Here is a 19,809-nt window from a genome sequence, read left to right as displayed (position 1 = left end):
AGTTTGCTAGCATTCTGTTCTAACTGTGCTGTCTGCAGAATGATATCTATAACCTGACTAACTGTTGTTTACTGTGACACCTAGGCTTTGATGACTTTAGGTGAGAAAAGAAATAAATGAAAAACTTCACATATTTTTCCTGGATTAAATAGGTTTTGGTTATGTGAGGTTTTGTTTGTTTGGTTTTGGGTTTTTTGTTTTTATTTTAATGGTTACTGTTTGAAATTACTCTGTATTTGGAAAGGTCTGTAGGGAGCTGCGTCAGTGGGCATAAAGTTGATCAGTAGATGAAGTATCTTTTCTGCCTGCTTAGTGGTGTTTAGTAGAAACATTCCTAATATATCATATTTTCTCCCAATTTAGATTATACCAGTCTTTATGTGTGAGGTATGCATTTATTTGCAATATGCTTTAGTTTATTTTGCTTGAATTTTATCTTTCAGGTGATTTACTTGGGCCTTCCATCAACGGTTTGTCATCATTGATTAAGATGCCTTATGGCTGCGGTGAACAGAATATGATCAATTTTGCTCCAAATGTTTATGTTTTGCAATACTTGAGTAAAACCAGGCAGCTGAGAGAGGATATTAGATCAAGAGCGGTATCATTTATGAGAAAAGGTTTGTATGCATAAAAGGAAGATGTTAGATTTTTAAGAACCCTTCCTAGTAAAAAGATTTCTGTGACACCTGGCATTTGAAATATTGCTCAGTTTATGTTATGAGAACTGGAAGAGAAATCCATTGTTTTTCCTTTTTATTCTGGGCTGATAGAATTAGACAGCAATTTATTTTGTTTACCAGGACAAGTTTGCTCAGAAAAAAAATGTTGATTTTGTATAATTGCCTTTTTTCAGATGAGAAATGTGTTTTAGAAGGTAATTCACATAGATTTCCTAGAGGTTATTACTTCTCATTTGATAAAACCACATGTGAGCAAACATTTCTGATCTCTGCCTGAGGCACAGCAGTTTAAAATGAGTCAGTGAGCAGAGTGAACCGTGTTCATCCCACTCCTTCAGTGGCACCATCCTGACCTGACATGTTCTTGTAGAGCTTGAGGAGTGGCATTTGATCTCATGGCTGGCTTTTTTGCCCACACAAATTTTAGGCTTGGTCAGATGTGAACTCTGTGCTAGGAATCAAAAGCTGGAGAATTTTGGCTGGAAATTGTTGTATATTTGAATCGGGAGATACTCCAGAACATCACAAAGTCTGGAGACCACAGTTGCACTCTGGCTTTTGGATCAGACAGTGTCTAGCTGTGGTGTCCCACACTGGCCACGTGTCAGTGTCTGTGCTGAGCCTGGTTCTCAGAGAGCAGTGACACCAGCCCCATGTGAGCTACACCCCTGCTAAGGCATCGTGATGACATTTTCAATTTTTGTTTACTCTCTCTAAGTCTTTTTTGTTTGATTTTTTTAAAGTTGTTGACATTTCCCTTGGAAAAGGCACAGCTCAAAATAAATTTTCCTTTCATCAGGATTCCAATTTTCTGTCAAAGCGGTTAATTGATTTTTTTTAAAACCCTTCCTGCTACATGGTTTAGTTGAAAAGTACAGTGGGGAGGAAGGGCTGTATTATGTAAACAGCTACTCTGAAGTTTGTTAGCAGTCTATCACTCTTTTAAGACTGAGCTTTAGTACCATAGTTTTCTAAAGTTTTCCAATAGTGGATTTATTTATGTTATTTCAAAGCAAATGAGAATTACAGGTTTAAATGTCACTTACATGCAGATTGTATTGTGTTCTTAACTTCTTTGAATTGAGGTATGTGTTTTTAGCACTGTAGGTGCCAAAACAGTAAGTATGCTGAAATATTTGTAACCTTAACATAGAAAAGAACCGCAATCTAAAAAATAGTCTGTTTTTTTTGCTTTATTTTAATAATTGTTTTCTATTGTTGCAGTGATTATTTTTTCAAGTGTAATCTTCAAGTGGAAACTTATCTTTAGTGCAAGATGTATTTTTATAGGCTCAGTTTTTGAAAGAATTGTTATGAAGTTTAATTTAAAACAGACTATTTCACATGTCATAATTCACCAAGTATTTAAAAAAGTAACATCAGAATCTGAACTAAATATCATTAATTTGTGGCTAGATGCTTGTGAGAAGAAGGGATCATATAGCTAGCAGAAACTGCTATATGATCTTTCTTCTAGCAGTTTTGTTTACTTAGAACAAAGGCAAAGCCAAAGAAAAGTTGCCTTTTAAGCACATTTCTTAATTGTGGTAATGACAAATCCCATCTTTAAATCACTTTTTCTGAAATGAAAAAAACCCTCATTGGTCTGAAAGCTTTGTTGTCAGACCCAAAGAGGTGAAGATTTTGAACAGAATTTCCAAGCTGTTTAATAAAACTTGAGATCCTTTAGTCTTTCCCATCTTTCTGAAGTCCTTTGCATCCTGATGCATTCCCCTTTCAGCCTTGCGAGCTCTTTTCAGCGAGCCTCCTACATCTCTTGGGTTCGGGCCAACCCTCCGAGAACAGCAGTGGACATCTTCCTAATAGGATCCTTCTTTTCCTTGCCTTTCCACTTTTGCGTGTTGACATCTGAAGTATCATTTTTCACATGTGTTTGAGTGCCCGTTGGACAGAGCGCGGCGGTTCGCAGCCTCCAGGTCTCCCGTTCCAGCGTTCCTGCAGGCGTTCCCATGTTGGATACACTCCTCTTGGGAGAGGCTTTTGCGTGACTGCAGCAGAGCTGGCACAGAGACGAAAGCAGACAGAATGTAGGAAATAGCTGAGTGATCCCTCTCCCTCTGGTTCTGCTCATCTTTCTGATCCCTCCCAAGCTTACATTCTGAGATGAATTAGTGCCTGTGTAAGGGCTGCTCAGAAGTCTTTGTTAAGCAGGCTGAAAATTGTGGTCTAGTGCTTTTACACTTCTAGCAGGATGATGATTATTGTCAAATTATACCTTTTTTTTTGACCCAGAGGAGGGGCAATTGGGAGGTGTTTTAAAAACTTACGCCATTTTCAGTCTCGTGTGAAGGGTAAGATGGTACAAATGTTACAATTCATGCCATCACAATCAGAAGCCAAACTATTTCCTAATTACAACATAGTTTCTTGGCCTATCAGCTTTTGCCACACAATGCCGTTAATGCCTTAAAGCCAATCATCTAAACTGACCCCTTGTGGGTCTTACTATAGTGCATCTTTCATAGTTCAATTTCTCCAAAGTGTCTAGTCTTATTTGCAAGGCCATAATTTGAAACTTGTTTCTAGTTCTTTTTCTCTCTCAACAATGTCTGTCCTATTCCGTGGCATTTCTGAGTCAGCATTTTCTGTCTCCAGGTTTGCATAAAGATGCATACTTTGTGAGCCTTCTGTCAGGCTTTGAGAATTCTCAACAAATCCATTTCCTACATTTATAATACTTACTGCTCTATATTGCCAGTTCTGCAAAGAAGCAGAAGACCTTATTTTCAGGCCTTGCAGTCAGATACTTTGGAAGAGAAAGCAGTCTGTTTGTATTTATATATGTATTTGTGCTCCTCATAGAAGGTTATTTGGAGTTGTAAACTTTGACAGTGACTGTTGTTTTTCTTGGGGAGAAATGCCATTCATTCCGCCTTTTTTTTCCCCTTCAATTTAAGGGTGCTATACTTAGTGTCTTTAACTGAGATGACATGTGCTGTGCGTTTGTAACTGAAAGGTTCACCAGTTTAGTGATGTAATTAGCCACTGTCATGCTAAATACATAATAAACCTCCTATATTAAAGCAAAAATTTTGACAGCAAATTCTTCTAAAGGAGACCCAAAAGCTAAATTTGTTGCTGCTGGGGTTACATGGGAAGGTACCCAGATACAATGTAGCAGACTCACATTTTTGTCATTCTCTTCTGTTGCAGGCAGACCACAACTAGGAATTCATCTCATATTGGCACTTAGATTGAGATACCAGGCCATTTGTTCCTCAGTAATTAGGGATATGGTTCACTCACTGTGTATCTACAGTCAGGATGGTATGGAAGTGGGTGATTAATCCTTTATCAGTGAAAACAAGGAACATCTTTCAGGGTTGTAGTTAGAGCTGTAGCTGGATGGACCTCATGGGACGTATTTGTGTAAATTCATTTGTGTAGGACTTAGTGATGGTTGCCTGAGGGTTTTCTTTCTGCCTGTCTGATTCTGTAGTGTGTCTGTATCCATCAGGTCTTCGATTAATGAGTATACTTCCTTAATTATAATAGCTAAACTAGTCAAACCAAGGGAAAAGATAAAGTGGAGAGAAAGAAAAGATGTGTTATGAAATGCTATAAATAGATGCTGTTACTTTTCTGGATTCACAAATGGCAGGCAAAATGTAAGAGAAGAAAAGCTTTAGATACCAGAAACTACAGTGAGTAGCATATCATAGGAAGCTCTTAATTTCTGACATGAATGAATACTAGTTCTGTACAGAAGTCATTTGCGAGTGAGAATGCTGCTGGTGGTTGTGAGCAGCCAGTGAGCCTTTGAGGCCCTTTTATTATGGATGTCCTGCAGTCAGGATATAGCTGCACTTGTTCAGGATATTGAAAAAATCTTAGGATAACATTTTAAATGGTTCTTCTCAGGATTTCAGGATATTTTGAAATTTTTTACTCATTTCAGAACAACCTCTTCCAGCTCGCTTTTTCTGATAGCAAGCCTACTGATTTGGCAAAAGCCACCTGAAGAGGAGGCCTGGTTTTCCAGCAGCATTTGTAGCCTTGTCCTTCCAGTTGGAAAACACTTAATTTTTGCTCATCCTTCCTTCTGCTGTAAAGACAGAGCACTTCTGTAGGTACACAAAATGATGAAGCAATGAACTGTAGCCGCATCTCTGCTCTGCTCTCACTGCTCTTCTCCTGGAACCCCTGGGTGTGTGGGAGCACATCTCTGCACTGTTTGGGTGGCTGATGAGCAGCCACAGGAGTTTCTGGTTCTCCTTCTGTAGATGGATCCTTCGTGTTATTGCTGCCCAGTTCCACATCATTTTCTACATGGTTTTGTGTGTTCCTGCATATTTGGGAGATTTTTTAAGAAGTGCAAACTTAGGTTGTGCCCTTCTCAACCTTAGAAAGTGTCTTGCTTCATATCAGCAGTTTCAGTTCCAGTTTGTGCTGGAACCTGCATGAGAGGAAAGTTCAATACCTGTCTCTACTTTTCCACTTCAGGCTACCAAAGAGAGCTGCTTTTCCAGAGGGATGATGGCTCTTTTAGTGCCTTTGGAAATGAAGATCCCTCTGGGAGCACATGGTGAGTAGTTCTGCCAGAATCATTGTGGAACTTTAGTATTTTAGTTATTTTCCCTGAATCTGAAAAGTTTTTGTGAAGCTGGTAAAAGTTTCCAGCTGTATTAGCCTTCTGCCTGGTTTTCATTAGATGTTTAGGCCAACTCTAAGGTCTTTCTTGCTGGATAACATATTGTCAAAGGCAAGGCTTATTATTAGGGCAAGGCTTTTTAATTCTGGGCTATGTGATCATCACTGCTTCAATCAGATTATCAGTTATCTCCCTACTGGAAGCTGAATACTGACTGAGACATATTGTAGGGGCTGAACAGAGTTACTGGTGGTAAAAATTTGTTCTACTTGCATCTGTCTCACTCCTTTTTATTGAGACTGTAAACACAGCTGAAAAAGTCTTTTCAGTGCTGAGTTTCACTCCAGGAAGCATGCAGAGCACAGTTGTGGAAGCCAGATAGATAACAAAAAGAGGTTCCAGCACTTTGTTCTGCTAACCCTTGTTCAGTTTAGATGTACTTAACATATGTCAGTACATACTTTGTTCCTCTTACTGTGCCACTGAATAAGACTTTCTTCAGGAGTCAGTGGGCATCTTTCATTGACATCAGGAGGATTTACCTTTGACTCAGTATTGATGGACTGGAAGATGAAAATTTTTTACCTGCACTAGCAACCCTAGTACCTAAATAGTGCAGTGACAAGTTACATGAATGCACCTTTGGAAAGAAGGGAGTTGAGGGATTGATAATAAAACAACAAAGGTTGTTTCAAGGATATCGCTACAGGGAAAGTGGTGGTAATTAACATCATGCTTGTAACTGCATTACTTTGTAAACTAAAACTTCTGTCTGGAAGCAGAAGGCAGGAGAGCAACATTTGAGTAAAGATACATGTGCTGGCCGACTCAGAGTCTATACTCTGTATTTATTTTTGAAACATAACAGCTGCAGAAGGGGTGATCTTCAGGAACAAGAACATAAATTCATTTTTTGGTGGATTAAGTTTAATCTACTTGCTTATCTGAGTGAGGCATGCATTTTGCTCTGCTTGGAAAGGGTGCATAGAACACTTAATGCTCTACAGTATTCTTATATGATCTGAAACAGAGGAAGCTGTAATACATGGCTAATTTTGATGAACCTCTTCCCCAAGGTTATCAGCTTTTGTATTGAGATGTTTCCTTCAAGCTCGTCCATTCATAGATATTGACGAAGATGTACTCATGGATACAGCTAAATGGATTGTCCGTCATCAGAAAATAAATGGAGAGTTCCAGGAGCCTGGGAAAGTGTTACACAGTGATCTTCAAGGAGGCACCAATAATCCAATTACTCTCACAGCTTACATCATGTCGTCCCTCCTAGGGTTCCCAGATAAACAGGTATTGGAATTTGTCAATATGATTCATAGTTACAAGAATGCTTAATGAATTTTCATAGTACCTGGTAAAAACTTGGTAGTTAATAGAAATAGAGGGATATTTGAACACAGGCAAAATTTAACCTCACTTTGTTAAAATAATCCTTACCTATTCAAAGCAATGCAAAGTTGTGTTAAGGCCTTCAGTTTTATATTTGCAAAATCTAAAGGCAGTTTCTGTCGGCAAGAATACTGTCACGACTTTAGTCCAAGAACTTGCTAAGATTTTTCTTGGGGGGAACTAATCTTAAAGATGTTAAGCCATTTCAATTGATTTAATTGAAATTACTCATTTTCATAAAGATAGTGCCAGATCAAAAGGCTTACCTTTGAGATTCATCAATGACTCTGAAAGAGATTTTCATTGTTTCTTGGCTGTGGTTTGGAGCTAGTAATTTTTCTGGTTCAGTACAAATTTTTCTTCTACATTTCACTATTCCAAGACAGATTTTATTCACTGTACATTCTTCAATATTATCTTCATTTCCAGCATGCTTATGCCATCAAGACTGCTACAAACTTTCTAGAAGATAAATTAGAAGAAGGCATTTCAGATAATTACACATTGGCACTTGTGACATATGCATTGTCCTGGGCAAAAAGTGCAAGAGCGAAGGAAGCACTGAATATGTTGAACCAGAGAGCAGAACGCCAAGGTACTGCATAAGTATCTTACACAGTTGCACAGATAGATTTTTGTCAAATTTGAAAATGTCTGTCGTGTATCTACAGCTGTGTGTTCAGAATTCAAATCTGTTCAGAGTATGATATACAGAATTAGCTAAGAAGTTCCAAGACAGCCTTAATAAGAAGTGTCCATAAATGAGTGACAATTCACCACAAGGCTTGGGCTTTCAGTCTCAGTTATTGTGGTCCTGATAGAAGTACTGTGATGCTGTTGAAGGACGTGACTTGTCAGTTTTCCTATTTTATTATGTACACTCGCATGATCAGCCTGGTTAAAGAGAAATAGATGGATGAAATGAATGATTCCAGTATAGTTTGGAGAGATCAGGAGGGTATTGGGGAGCAATGAGTATTAGAAAGAAGAGGTGAAGTGTTGGACTTTATGTAAGGCAATACAGAGGGCTGTTGCACTTTCTCTGGGGACCTGTCATCTCAGTATATTTAACCTCTTTCAAGTTCAGTTGAATGCTTTTTCCTCATTTGGGGGAAGAACAGACCATATGGAGTATAAGAAATGGAAGTTTTTGGCTCAAAATAGTAACTGTTGTCTTGAAAAATCCAAAGGAATTTGTGTGGTAGTCTAGCAACGGAGCCTTTTGAATGTCTATGTTTACTGAGTTAGGCCTTTTGGACAGTCACTTCTGGGAAGAGAAGTAATTTTTTTGGGAAGGCTTCAGTCAAGAATGAGTCCATAGAGCAGCTGTGCTGCCTGAGTTGCCTTCTCTGGTCCTGAGAGAAAGGAGCCTTGGAACAACGAGGTGGCCTTTTCAGAATGGCTCCTTTATGTGAGCACTTCAGGCTGACAAGGAAAGGATCAATGTAAAGTTCACTGAAATCAGTTGAGTGACTATTTGGACTCCACCTTTTTTTGTATCTAGATTCAAACATTGCTGAGGCAGTACTTAAGTCAGTCCTTTGTGGAGCACACACCTGAACATTAATGCAATGTCATACATCCTTGCTAGAGAACATGTGTAAGCACTAATGAAGAGGTTTCCCCTAAGACTTCCCTAGAAATCCAAAGACTTCGGTCTGTGAATCTGAGGTTTTTATTGGTTTATTTTACAGGAGAATTTCGGTTTTGGGTAACACCTGCTTCTGAAATTTCTGACTCATGGCAGCCACGTTCCATTGACATTGAACTTGCAGCATATGCTCTGCTCTCTCACTTTCATCAAGACAGAATAGCTGAGGGGATCCCTATTATGAAATGGTTAAGTCATCAAAGAAATCACCTTGGGGGATTTTCATCTACTCAGGTAATATCTTGTGTTAAGGGATTTTGCCATACTTTCTAGACCAGCAGTGTATATTTAAAATTTAAAAAGGACCATTTTTACATAATAATTACTGAGTTTTGTTTTGCTGTAACAGCCTTGGTTATGTACAAGCTTGCATTATTGGCATCTTACTCCTGAACTGCCAGTTTTAGTATTTTTGGCAAGTCTAATAAAAAAGAGAATTAGAGGAAGACCTTATTTATATAATATACTAATAACAAATTAAGAAGAAATAGTAGTGCCCATGGAAAATAATTAAACATATTTTTGAAATAAGTATGATGAGTATCTATGCTTTCTTTCCAAGGAGAGAAGCCTCATTTTATTCTTACCATGTGTGGGTCCTCAAACTCCTAAGAGGCTATTAACTTAGCCTTTAACTAAAGGGAGTAGGTTTTAGAAAAACAGCCTAACCTAATCCCTCTGTTGGCAGTTGGTCTTAACTTAAAAATGTACTTTGTCCATATTATTGCATAGATTTTTGATGGGCCATGAAATTTGGAAAATCTTCACTATCTCCAGGAGGTTTCCATGTTATTGAAGCCACATCTTGTAAGCTGTGCTGGCATCCAAAAAAATTAGATAGTACTTTGGATTGCATTGATTTAAACTAGCTTTAAAATTAACTACAAATGTTGGTCACAGTAAAATGTCACATTTCATCATGCTGCTTGGTACCAAGGTGTACAGCCTATCCTTCATTATTTTCAGATGTTGGTTGGTATTAATCTGAGAGAAATGTGTTCTGAGTAAAATGCAATTTAAGAACCAGCCTGGTTCCTCTGTGGTGTTAGTGTTTTCCTAATGTGTTAATTCTTGCTTATTATTTGGAGAGGTTGATTGAAGCATTAAATGAGTTTAAAAACTTTTCTCTATTATCTAGAGACATATTTTACTTAAAAGTTTGAAAATCTAACAACATATAATTTACCCTTGAGGATAAAATTAAGAAATTAATTTAATCCTTTTGTTCTTCCAAAGTCTAAACTGTTTTGATTTCAAAATTACTTCAGTGTCCTGTTAGATGCCTTTTTTAATTTGTAGAAATGACTCTATAGTTTTTTAGTTAACATCTAAGATTTCTTTAAAAAATAATATTTGGAGTGTTTCCTTCTGTGAGTTTATTACACAAGGAACTTAATATATTGTTGAACAATAAGGAGGAAAGTATTAAGTTGCATGTGTGATGCTTTATAAGTTAGAGTGTATTAATTCACCATAATCTGTATACATGATACATCTTACTGTGAATTTGCAGTTGCTAAACAGCTGATCTTTCTGCATTTTAAGAAATCAGTGAAGCAGGGCATCTCAGACAAGGTTGTGGCATGGGAAAGGAGAGTGTGGTTTTTTTTATCAGTTAGAGTGAACAATCAGCACATGCTAGCCCCTTAAGGTATGGCACAGTCACCATGTTGTAGTGAATGAAATCCTGTTATGTTAGAATTTTACTACTATTAGTGGCCTGATAGTAAATAAAGTATCTGTATGCCAAGCCTGAAAGGTCGATTTCTTCACTCTGGTTGGTTAAAAATAGGTGCAAAATTAACTGCATGAACAGTAAAAATCCCTGAGAAGATTAGACACATAGATTTGATTATTCTATTTCTTCCCAGAAAGTAGTGGATGCTAAAATTCTCATTCTGGGCCAAACATTCAAACACTGCCTCTTGTGTATAAAAGCTGGAGAGGTAAGCCTACAATGACACACAAAATGAAAAAAAGAATTTTAGATACATATATGACAGTATTCTGCAGTGGTTACATAATTGCACAAAACCTTTGGGTCAAATACAGAGGGTAAACTGGGCTGAAACCCTTAGAAATTGTTGCTGAGTGTCTGATAAAAATTCATTTCATCCTTTTGCTAAAATTTGTGTTAATAAATTTTCAGACCTTTAGCTTTTGTATCAATGATCAAGACACCCTGATCAAGACTTCTGTGCAGTACTGAGTACTTAATGCACAGTCACTAAATTAATCTAGAAAGTAGCAATATCGTTACTTTCCTCTGTGTCTTTCTCCTTGGTTGGTGTGGTGTGTAATTCTGACTGTTGTGTCTTTCAGCTTGACAGGTGTTGTATGTACCTTGCACAAGAGGAAATCTTTCTTAGCTGGCTTCCACCTCATTTTCCATTTCCACAGTAGCTAACTTCTTGTCTTGTGTTGCTCTCTCTTCTGGGCTGGGACCTTCATGCCTGGGGAATCCAGAGATATGGAGGTGGCTGCAGGAAGATTCCGGCATAATCAACAAATAGGTCAATGCAGGGATTATGAGCTCCACAAGGCATGGTCTATGTGCTGCACGGGCTTCTTCAATATTGAAGGGTTTGTTTCTCTCAACAGGACACAGTAGTGGCTCTACATGCCTTGAGTCTGTTTGCAGTTCTCACTGCAGCAAGCAAAACAGAAATGGATATAACAGTGACAGCCCCTTCCTTGGAAATGCCAGAAACATTCTCAATTGATTCTCAAAACCGTTTCCTGCTTCAGACTAAGGAGGTACTGTAAAAAGTGAGGAATACTTTTGTAAAGTTTGCTGACTGAAAGTACTTTGAAAATACCTGTTTACTCATCTGTCTTTCAGATTCCCTCTGCACAAGAAATGGCAATTACAGTGTCAGCGGAGGGAATGGGATTTGCTGTCTTTCAGGTAGGCAATGCAGGCAATCAGGTAGGTATTCTTGCTAAAGATATGCTTTCTGTAAAGAAAGTGGATTTTGGAAGCTTTATAAAACATGTTAATAGGAACAGTCCTCCAAAATATCTTAAATCAGTAGCAAAGCACTTCACTAACTGAGGAATGCTGTGAATAGAATAAGGATATATTCTTGTCATTGTTTCTGACCAATGGCCTGGCCTTTAAAGTACTGTTGGATGACTGACAGTTTTGGGGCACTTCCGTGTGCCAGAGCTGTATCAAAGCAGCCCTGTCCTCCTCCAGAAATGCAATTTCCATTTGCAAGACAAAGGACTGCAGTGGTACGCTGGCAGGCACAGAGATCAGAGGAAAAACAGGTATGTGGACTAGGCAGGAATTGAGAACCTGTGGTAAACCAAAATAAGACACAGATCAGTACAGGTTAAGATTGCATTGCTATTTATAAGAGTTATTTTCCTTTCATTGAAGTAGAAAGCAACAAAAACTAAAAATAAGATATTATTGCAGCTAGATTCTCCAGCAGTTTTTACAGTGTTCTGAGATAGCATGAAAAACAGAGTCAAGGGATCCTGCAAACTACAAACAGTAATAGACACTTAGTATCAACCAAAAGTGTGGGCGTGGCAGAAATTCCATATCAGAAGAAAACAGTATTGGATCTAACTTGATATGGCCAGCAGTGGATCTCACTTCCCTAGTGCCCTCTCTATGACAATTGGTTGTGACCATAGGAGGTGAAAGAGCAGACCTTGGAAAAGCTAGCAGAAATACTAGTCTCTGACCATGAGAGATTTGTTTTATTGAAAGTATAGAGTTATACTTGCTGGTTGTGTTGCAAAACAAGAGTTCCTACTGGGCAGTAGTCATACTTGAGAAAACTGATCCAAAGCCACCTTTAAATGTCTCCAAGTTTTATGCCAGGTCAGATTCCATCTCAATCTCCATCCAACCTGTCCTTCACTTTAGTGTTCTTATGCATCTGGGAAGCAAAAAAAGCCTAGTGATGATTTGTAAATATGCTTTGGGATAAAAGACTTCTTCAAAGAAGTCTTCACAGCTACCTGTCAGCAGTGAACAGCAGCTGGAGATACACCTCATTCATACATCAGCAGTCTGCAAAACACACAATGCCATAAATTAAAACCTGTGTTTCTTAATTCCCAGAAGTACAAATGAAGTTTACAGCAAAAGTTCAGAAATTTCAGAGGATAATTTCGATTCAGGCTTGCAGGCCAAGATAGGAATGAATATTTCAGCAGGACTGTGTTCACACATCTGTGTTTTCAGTGTGCCCATGTGTGTGTTTTTGTAGAATGTAACAAAGTGGGGCTCCAGAACAGTTAAGACTACTTAATCCTAATCATTGTCGGGAAATACTCCTCGATATTAAGTCAGCTAATTTGTCAGGCCAGCTGATCAAAAATTTTTCAGCAAATTGTTTCTTGTTGGAAGACACTGATTTGTTGAAATTAATACCTTTTGTGAAAACACATTGGTTCCAATTAGATTATTTCCAGCAAGAGAATTTCACATTCAAACCAGCATGTCTGGTGAAGACTGAGCAGAAATCTTCCATGGAAAATAGCCAGCTGACTGTGGTGGGAGCACTCCCTGGGGGTTTATAGCGCCAGGGTTTAAGTTCCTGGTTTGTCGCGTGAACATGGAAATGTGCTCACAAGGTACTGCTGTTCAGGATCCAAGGCTAGATTACCTTGTTCATTTAGGTCACTGTGCTGTTGCCTGTTTTCCTGAAGCTTTGGGTCAGAAATGCTGTGACTTGATTCAGAGTATTGCTCTTAACAACCCAGAGTAGTTCCTCCAAAACCTTCTCTTTGCTGAGATTAGGTCTTTCTTTCTGCTTCCTTTGGCAGGTCTGGTATTCTAAAAGAAAGAGTGATGAGGACATTGAATGAGATATATTTTTTTTCCCAGACACAGGCTAGGTCTGGATCAGATTTAATAAATCAGATAGCATATGACATTGCAATCACATTTCTTCAGCTGGGTTTCATTGTCTTGGGCCGATCAGAGTACAGTGGTAAGAATCACTGTTCTGGGATTTGACTTTATGGCCAAATGTAGCATGTCAAAACAGTAATTCATTTAAATATCACACAACACAAGATTAAATCCATTAATGGAAACATCATGCTTTCCCAACAGAATGGATTTTTAAAGAAAACCAATTTTTTTTTTGTGAAATCTCACTGTCTGTGTGTGCAAGTTGGCAGTGCATTCGCTCCTGACCCTTCAGAATCTCATAAAATGTATTGATTTTGGATATTGCGATTGTAAAGACAGATATTTACTTACAGCTTTTTGGTGCTGCTGTGAGCAAAGTTCCTTAGCTTGTCTCTCCATTATGTGGGTATATCCCACGCGTGATCTAAGTCACTCTGCGAGAGGGAAGAGAGGATGGGTTAGGGTATTTATCATGAAAGATGCTCTAGAGAAAGGAGTCAAAGAAGCAATATTCCCTAGAAGGCCTGCTGAAAGTCTTGAAAGAAGCACCTCTATGCTGTCTAGAACCACTGTGAACTGGTCTTGACACATGGCTAAAATAAGTGGCATAGCCCATACCTTCTTGGAAGAAAATATAATGCCACTAAAATCTAGAATTAGCAACAGGGATGGGTATGGGCAAAGTGGATAAGGTGAACAAGATCTCAGTCTCCTGATCAGGTATAGAGAGGGAATGAGGAAAAAACCCTCAGAATTCCTGTTCCTCATTACTGGAAATACTGACTGTTCTTTCCACTCTGTGTATTTTTTCTGGACTTAAGCAGAGGACTGAATGTTACTTAGTGTGGTGGCACTGAAATAAGTACATGATGAAATGGACACAAATTTCTCCATTACTGTTTGAATGGATGTTCAGTACTCAAAAAGGGACAGAAAATACTGAAGATGTTTTCTTTGAATTTACATCCTTAGTCAAGCTCATTTATGTGCTAGCTGAAGAAGAAAAAGGATAGTCATTGATTAGGAGATTATAAATGTGCCATAATTTTAGAAGTGTAGTGCAGTTGATAGTGTCAGCTACTATTAGAGCATCACTGTCATGCAGAGCACTAGCTTTTAGTTTTTCTCCTTGGGTCTCTCACCAGAGCTGCTTGCACTATACACAAGACTGGACCAGTTTTGCCTTTAGCTTTGGCAGTTGCCTTTTAAAGATTAAGAAATGCAGTTGCTCATTTTGTTAATTTGAGTTTTTGTGTAATAGCCTTCTGTCCCCAAAACAAGTGTGGTGTACATACAGAAGGCGGCTTTAATTAAACTCTGTGCTGTGAAAATGTTTTTCTTCATTGTCATGAGAAATAGGGAAAAGAAAGTCAGACCCTAACAGCAATAGCTTATTCCATGAAAATACTAGTTGACTGACCTGTTCAGTATGTGGTTTCAGAACATCCTGCCTTGGCAGTAAATTCCCATTCATTAGCTTTTTCTGGCAAAAGTTAAAACAATTTTGTTTCTGTGATGACAGATTGTCGAGGCACTGCTTTTTGTGTGCCTTAACTGGCAGGCTTTCTAGATTGGTTTCATCCTTGGTACTGCCTTCTCCTGTGGAGCAGTTGTACATGATAAATCATCACAGTTGCACCATGGTTGTCCTGAGAGTGCCTCTACAGAATTGGCTCTGCACTCATACAACATGCTAAATTCAGCAATGTTGGGCAGGGATGGGATTGAAAGAAGGAGCATAATTTTTGTATCAAAAAGGGAGATGTGGCAGCAAAAGCAAAAATCAGAAATTAAAGACAATTCCTTAAGTCATCCAGATAAAACATATAGCATGGTGAGGGGGTTCTTCTTTGCTTTTAGTAGAAAAATAAGCAGAAAGTGGCTAAAATGATCCCTTGGAACACTCCAACATGAATTTTGCTTGGCTATAGAAAAGGGAATGAAAAGTGCTTCTGGAAAATCACAGTCCTTCTACTATGGTTTCAGGTAGCAAATGGAAAATCATCAGTCCAAATTTAAAGGTATGACAGGGGCTTATTCAAGTTATAGGTTAGGAAGTCAGTTATAGGCTAGCAGGTCTGTGCAAATGTGTGTTTTCTCATGAGAACACTTCTCTGGCATTGTAGTGTTAGCAACTTAGTGTTTAAACCACACTGATTTGTTTTACATGTTACCTGATGTCTGTACTTGCAATCCGCAGCTCAATGTTATGTACAACACAAAACACACCGATCAGAGGCTCAGATCTGTCCGAAATCAAGAAGCCTTTGACTTGAATGTTGATGTAAAAGATGATAAAGATGATAAAAACCACTTGACTTTGAATGTGTGCACAAGGTAGGTAAAATCAGTTGGAGCGTCTCATACACATCTTTGTATATACCATTTTAGATTACTTTACATAAAACTAAATTATCCATTCGTTTGTATGAATTTACTAATGTATGGGATATAAATTATAACTGAAGAAAATACTTTGCACCAATGATAGTAGTTAAAATAAGAATAATTTTATAAGTCAATTGTTGCTGGCCAGGTGATTTTTTTTTTTTTACTAGTATGTGTAAAGATGGAGGTACCCTAAATGTTAGAGGTATGTAGAAGAGTTTGTGTGAAATACAAGGAAAAAAATCTAAGGTTTCTTTGGTGCAAGTGCTTTTGAGCTATAGGGATGAGTGTGGACAGACTTGAAAATTGAATCAGTATCTTTGTATTCTAATTTGAGTAGCAAACTGTGACAAGGGCCTATTACTCTTACCTTTCATGAAAAGAATCCTTTGCTTTTGATACAGAAGTAGATACTTTTTTTTTTTTTTTTTATTGCAAAGAGAGAAGGAAGACTGAAGTGCTGAAAACACTGTGAAGTAATCATTCTTTGTTCATCTCTATAATTAACATCACTCAGAACAATTTTGGCAGGAGTCAGAATCCATATTTACATAATGATAAATTCACATTGCCTTATTGTGCAACTATCTTTGTGGTCTTTTATTCACCAGTTACAAGAACTTGGTAATAGAATACAATAAATTATTCTAGATTTAAAAGAGGTGGTAAGTTTTCCACCCAGGCTAATTCTGTTCTTTTTGCTGAATAAGCAGGAGGGGGCAGTATGGGAGAGAGTGTCCATCTGGGGAGATGTTTCTTGTTCAGTGATCAGCTTCTAAGAACTGAGCTGGGACTGCTCAAGTATCACCTCAGGCACCACAGAAGAGCCACCTGGTGTTACCTGGGTAGAATTTGCATCACACAAGAATAGATGACATTAAACTCCATATTCCTAGGTCAGCCAGTTAATCAAGTTATTTCTTTGACTGCTTTCTGCTCCCATTTTTCTTGCTGTGGAAGTGTTCATACACATATTTAAAAGGTATATTTGAAGGCGTTTGTTTTCTGGCAGTTTCTTCAGTATGCATTTCCTATTGTAGTTAAAGACCACTGCAGATTTCATAGAAAACTCAATAGGACTTTCTCTCTCTCTCTCTCTCTATGTTTTTTTGTCTTCTATATTTTATTATCCTCAAGAATGTTGTTGAGATGACTGCATTTGTTGTATTTAAGGATTTCATCTGTTCGAAGTGCAAGATTTGCAAAGTAGTACCTGATCCACTGTGATTACCATGCCTTTCACCCACACCCTTTTTTTGCTATTTATTTAAACTTTGTACACTGTATGCCTAGAACTATTCTTAAGTTCTGCCTACCACAAGGGAGCTGTGACTGGAGATGGAGCCTCTAGGTGACACCATCATACAAATAATCAGCTATAGAGAATATGATTTCAGTACAGGGGATTGATTTGATTTGGGAAATAGCCAGCAGCCATAAAGCCAGAACTCTGTTTTTATGTTTCTAGTATCCAGTTCAGTGACACAGATGGTGGGCAGAGACACTAGAATACATGAGAGCTCTTGAAACAGAAGGGGCTTGTTCTCTTTTAAACTCTTCTATGATGTGTTAACAGCATTTTAAAGTCTAGCACAAACTCCTGATATGTAAAGGGCTTAGATGCTGGGTTTGGGGTTAGTCTTTTCTGGGCAATCTGACTCTCTAGCTGAGACCTTTCACTTAAAATATGGAGAAGTGCTCCATCTCTCTGGGAAGTCTCTAGGATGGCGGTGCTTTAATTGCAAAGTGTTCAAAGAATAGGGGGAAATCTAATGACATTGAAAAGCAGCCTCAAGAGACTTACTTGGAACATTTAGTTAGTTCCAATATCAGTTCCATCAACTCTTATTGTGGAAAGTGGACTGGTACTTTGAGTAAGTCTGTTTAAATTGCTGAAGCTACGCCTTCATCTCTGATTGCTGAGCTTGATAGACTAGTCATCTCCCTCTTCCCTATTAGTTGTATATCTATATCTTATCTATACTCCTAAATTAGTTTAAAGTTGGCCTAATTATGATCTTTATAACATGATGTGGCTTCCTAGTAGAGAAAGCAATACAGAAAGACTGCTGAAATCTCAATGAGTGGGTATATATAGTCTAGCTGTGGGTATGCATAGTTAGGTACTGAAGGCTTCAACTTCACAATTTATTTATTTTCTTTAATCTGGGGAAAATCCACATTCTCTCAGCCAGCTTGATAATGGTTGTCTATGGTCATCTTAACTGGGTATTATTTATGACACTAAAGCAGATTATGTCTCATTCAAATTGAAGTGGTTCTTGGTTAGAGGAGCTAACTCACTCTCTGGGAGGCAAATACCCAGGACTGCTAAGTCCTTTCTAAGTCTTATTGCCCACACACCTTTCCCAGACATAGGGAACTGATCACTGATGGTTCTATTTATTCTCTCGTTTCTGCTTTCTGCCTACACTAGCTTGGTTTTGTTTTCTCTTCTTTGTATCATCTGTGAGAGAGTCTGACCCTCATCTCATATTGCTGAAGAGCTGGAACACAAAGTTCAACTGAAAAGATTAGCTTTCATCAGGTACAAGTTCCAAGTCTATTGTTCTCTTACTGGTCATTCTTGCATGAGGATTTTTTTTTTTTAAGAGACCATGGAGTTGAAGAGATGGTATCGCAACCCACCCCCAAGACTGCCTCTCTTCTTTTTTGAGAGCTAGATCCTCATAAATTCTAGAGATACTGACAGTACCAAGATGGTTTGGTTCCCTGTTGGTGTTTTAGTAGCACCCCAAACTGGCTAGACAGCTTGGGTAGTTTACTCTCCTCTTATTGGTAATTATGCAGAAATAATTACATCCAGTTCCAATTCAGTTATTTGTTTTCACTAGCAGCTACTTTGGCACAGCACATCCTCGAACAGATGGTTTCATTTGTTTCTAATCTTATGAGCCAACTGAAGTCAGCAGTTGTGCTGTATTTCTTTCAAAGTTGTATCTGCCTTGAATCAGCCAGGCTTAACAGCATTGCTTTGAAAGGAACTCTTCCCTTTTATTTTTTTTTTTTAACTACCCAGCTCTACAAAGAAAAAGTTTAATTACTTTCAATACTGCTAGGGTTTTGAAATGAGGATTGGAGACACTTCTGTTCCAGTGGAACAATAATCATTTGCCTTCCATGCTAAGGCTGCGGAAACTCTTCTGCTACCTGCTTTATTTAAAGCAGTAGAATCTTTTGCAGGTGACACTTGTAGCACAGAGCACCATAAATATATTTTTAAACATATGTTATGCACTGTAATGTGCAAGGCTTGCTCAACAGAGCAAACTTTTACTCCAGCATCTGGTTTTCACTTTGGAAGAAGATATAATAATAAGCATTATTTAGGAAAAAAGAAGGGAGTCATTAAATCTTTTTCCAAATATGGATTAATAACATGGCTATGCATTCTAAAAATGAAACTTTGAGAAATAATTTGGTGATGACTTTGTTAATGGAACCATCAATCTCTGTGAAGGAAATATGAAAAGGTCTGGGAGACTTCTTTGGTGTATATACCTGCATCTTGGCCTCCAAAATGAATAAAAGCAAAATAATGCATCCGTAAGAAGAAATACATATATTTCAGTACAAGAATTCCTACAGCAGTTTCTTAATTGCTTCTTTTAAAATGTGTTTAATTGCAGTGGTTTCTGCATATTTGTAATATAAACCTTTACTAGTAGATGCTGTCTGAAAGTTCCTCATGGTGTCACTGTAGTCTCTCACATGATTTTTATATTGCAATTTTCTCAGCGCTAAACCAGCTTTTGCATATGTGGCTAAAATTAGCAGGAAAAATAATTGAGAAATTAATTATTAGCTCTTTATCATAAGAAATTTTGTCAGTATTTTGTTCCATTTGTTTCCTAAGTATTCTTAAGCATTATTGCTTCATTAGTTGGGACTTAAAGATCACGTGTTTTCTTTGGCGAGTTTTTGGCGAGTGTTTAGTATTTCTACTAAAAGTTCTTTGTCTCTGTGTTTTGAAAAGGTACTTTGGTTCTGGCACGGCTCCCAGTAGTGGTATGGTCCTCATGGAGGTTGGCTTACTCAGTGGTTTCTCTGTGTCACCAGATTTTGTTCCATTAGACAATACAGTTAAGAAGATAGAAAAAGACAACGGAAAAGTCAACCTATACTTGGACTCTGTAAGTTGGAAATAATAAAGAAATGTGTTTGTGGTGAT

General features: G+C 38.0%; 1 protein-coding gene across 1 annotated transcript in view; it reads left to right on the top strand.

Moving 5' to 3' along the window:
• The window catches only part of CD109 (CD109 molecule), a gene marked incomplete at its 5' end in the record, with an annotated part of 70,785 nt that overhangs the window by 43,027 nt on the left and 7,949 nt on the right, over positions 1-19,809 (top strand). Inside the window, 9 exons of the mRNA XM_083856898.1 lie at positions 444-620; positions 5,148-5,229; positions 6,372-6,600; positions 7,129-7,294; positions 8,394-8,584; positions 10,952-11,107; positions 11,193-11,258; positions 15,430-15,566; positions 19,615-19,771. Of these exons, the coding sequence (XP_083713024.1) occupies positions 444-620; positions 5,148-5,229; positions 6,372-6,600; positions 7,129-7,294; positions 8,394-8,584; positions 10,952-11,107; positions 11,193-11,258; positions 15,430-15,566; positions 19,615-19,771 (1,361 nt within the window). The remainder of the gene's footprint in view (positions 1-443; positions 621-5,147; positions 5,230-6,371; positions 6,601-7,128; positions 7,295-8,393; positions 8,585-10,951; positions 11,108-11,192; positions 11,259-15,429; positions 15,567-19,614; positions 19,772-19,809) is intronic.

This window comes from Zosterops lateralis (genome assembly GCF_965231275.1).
Source record: "Zosterops lateralis genome assembly, chromosome: 3".
NCBI lineage: Eukaryota > Metazoa > Chordata > Aves > Passeriformes > Zosteropidae > Zosterops > Zosterops lateralis.
The sequence above is the reverse complement of the archived record's forward strand: the minus strand, read 5'-3'. Positions and strand labels throughout refer to the sequence as shown.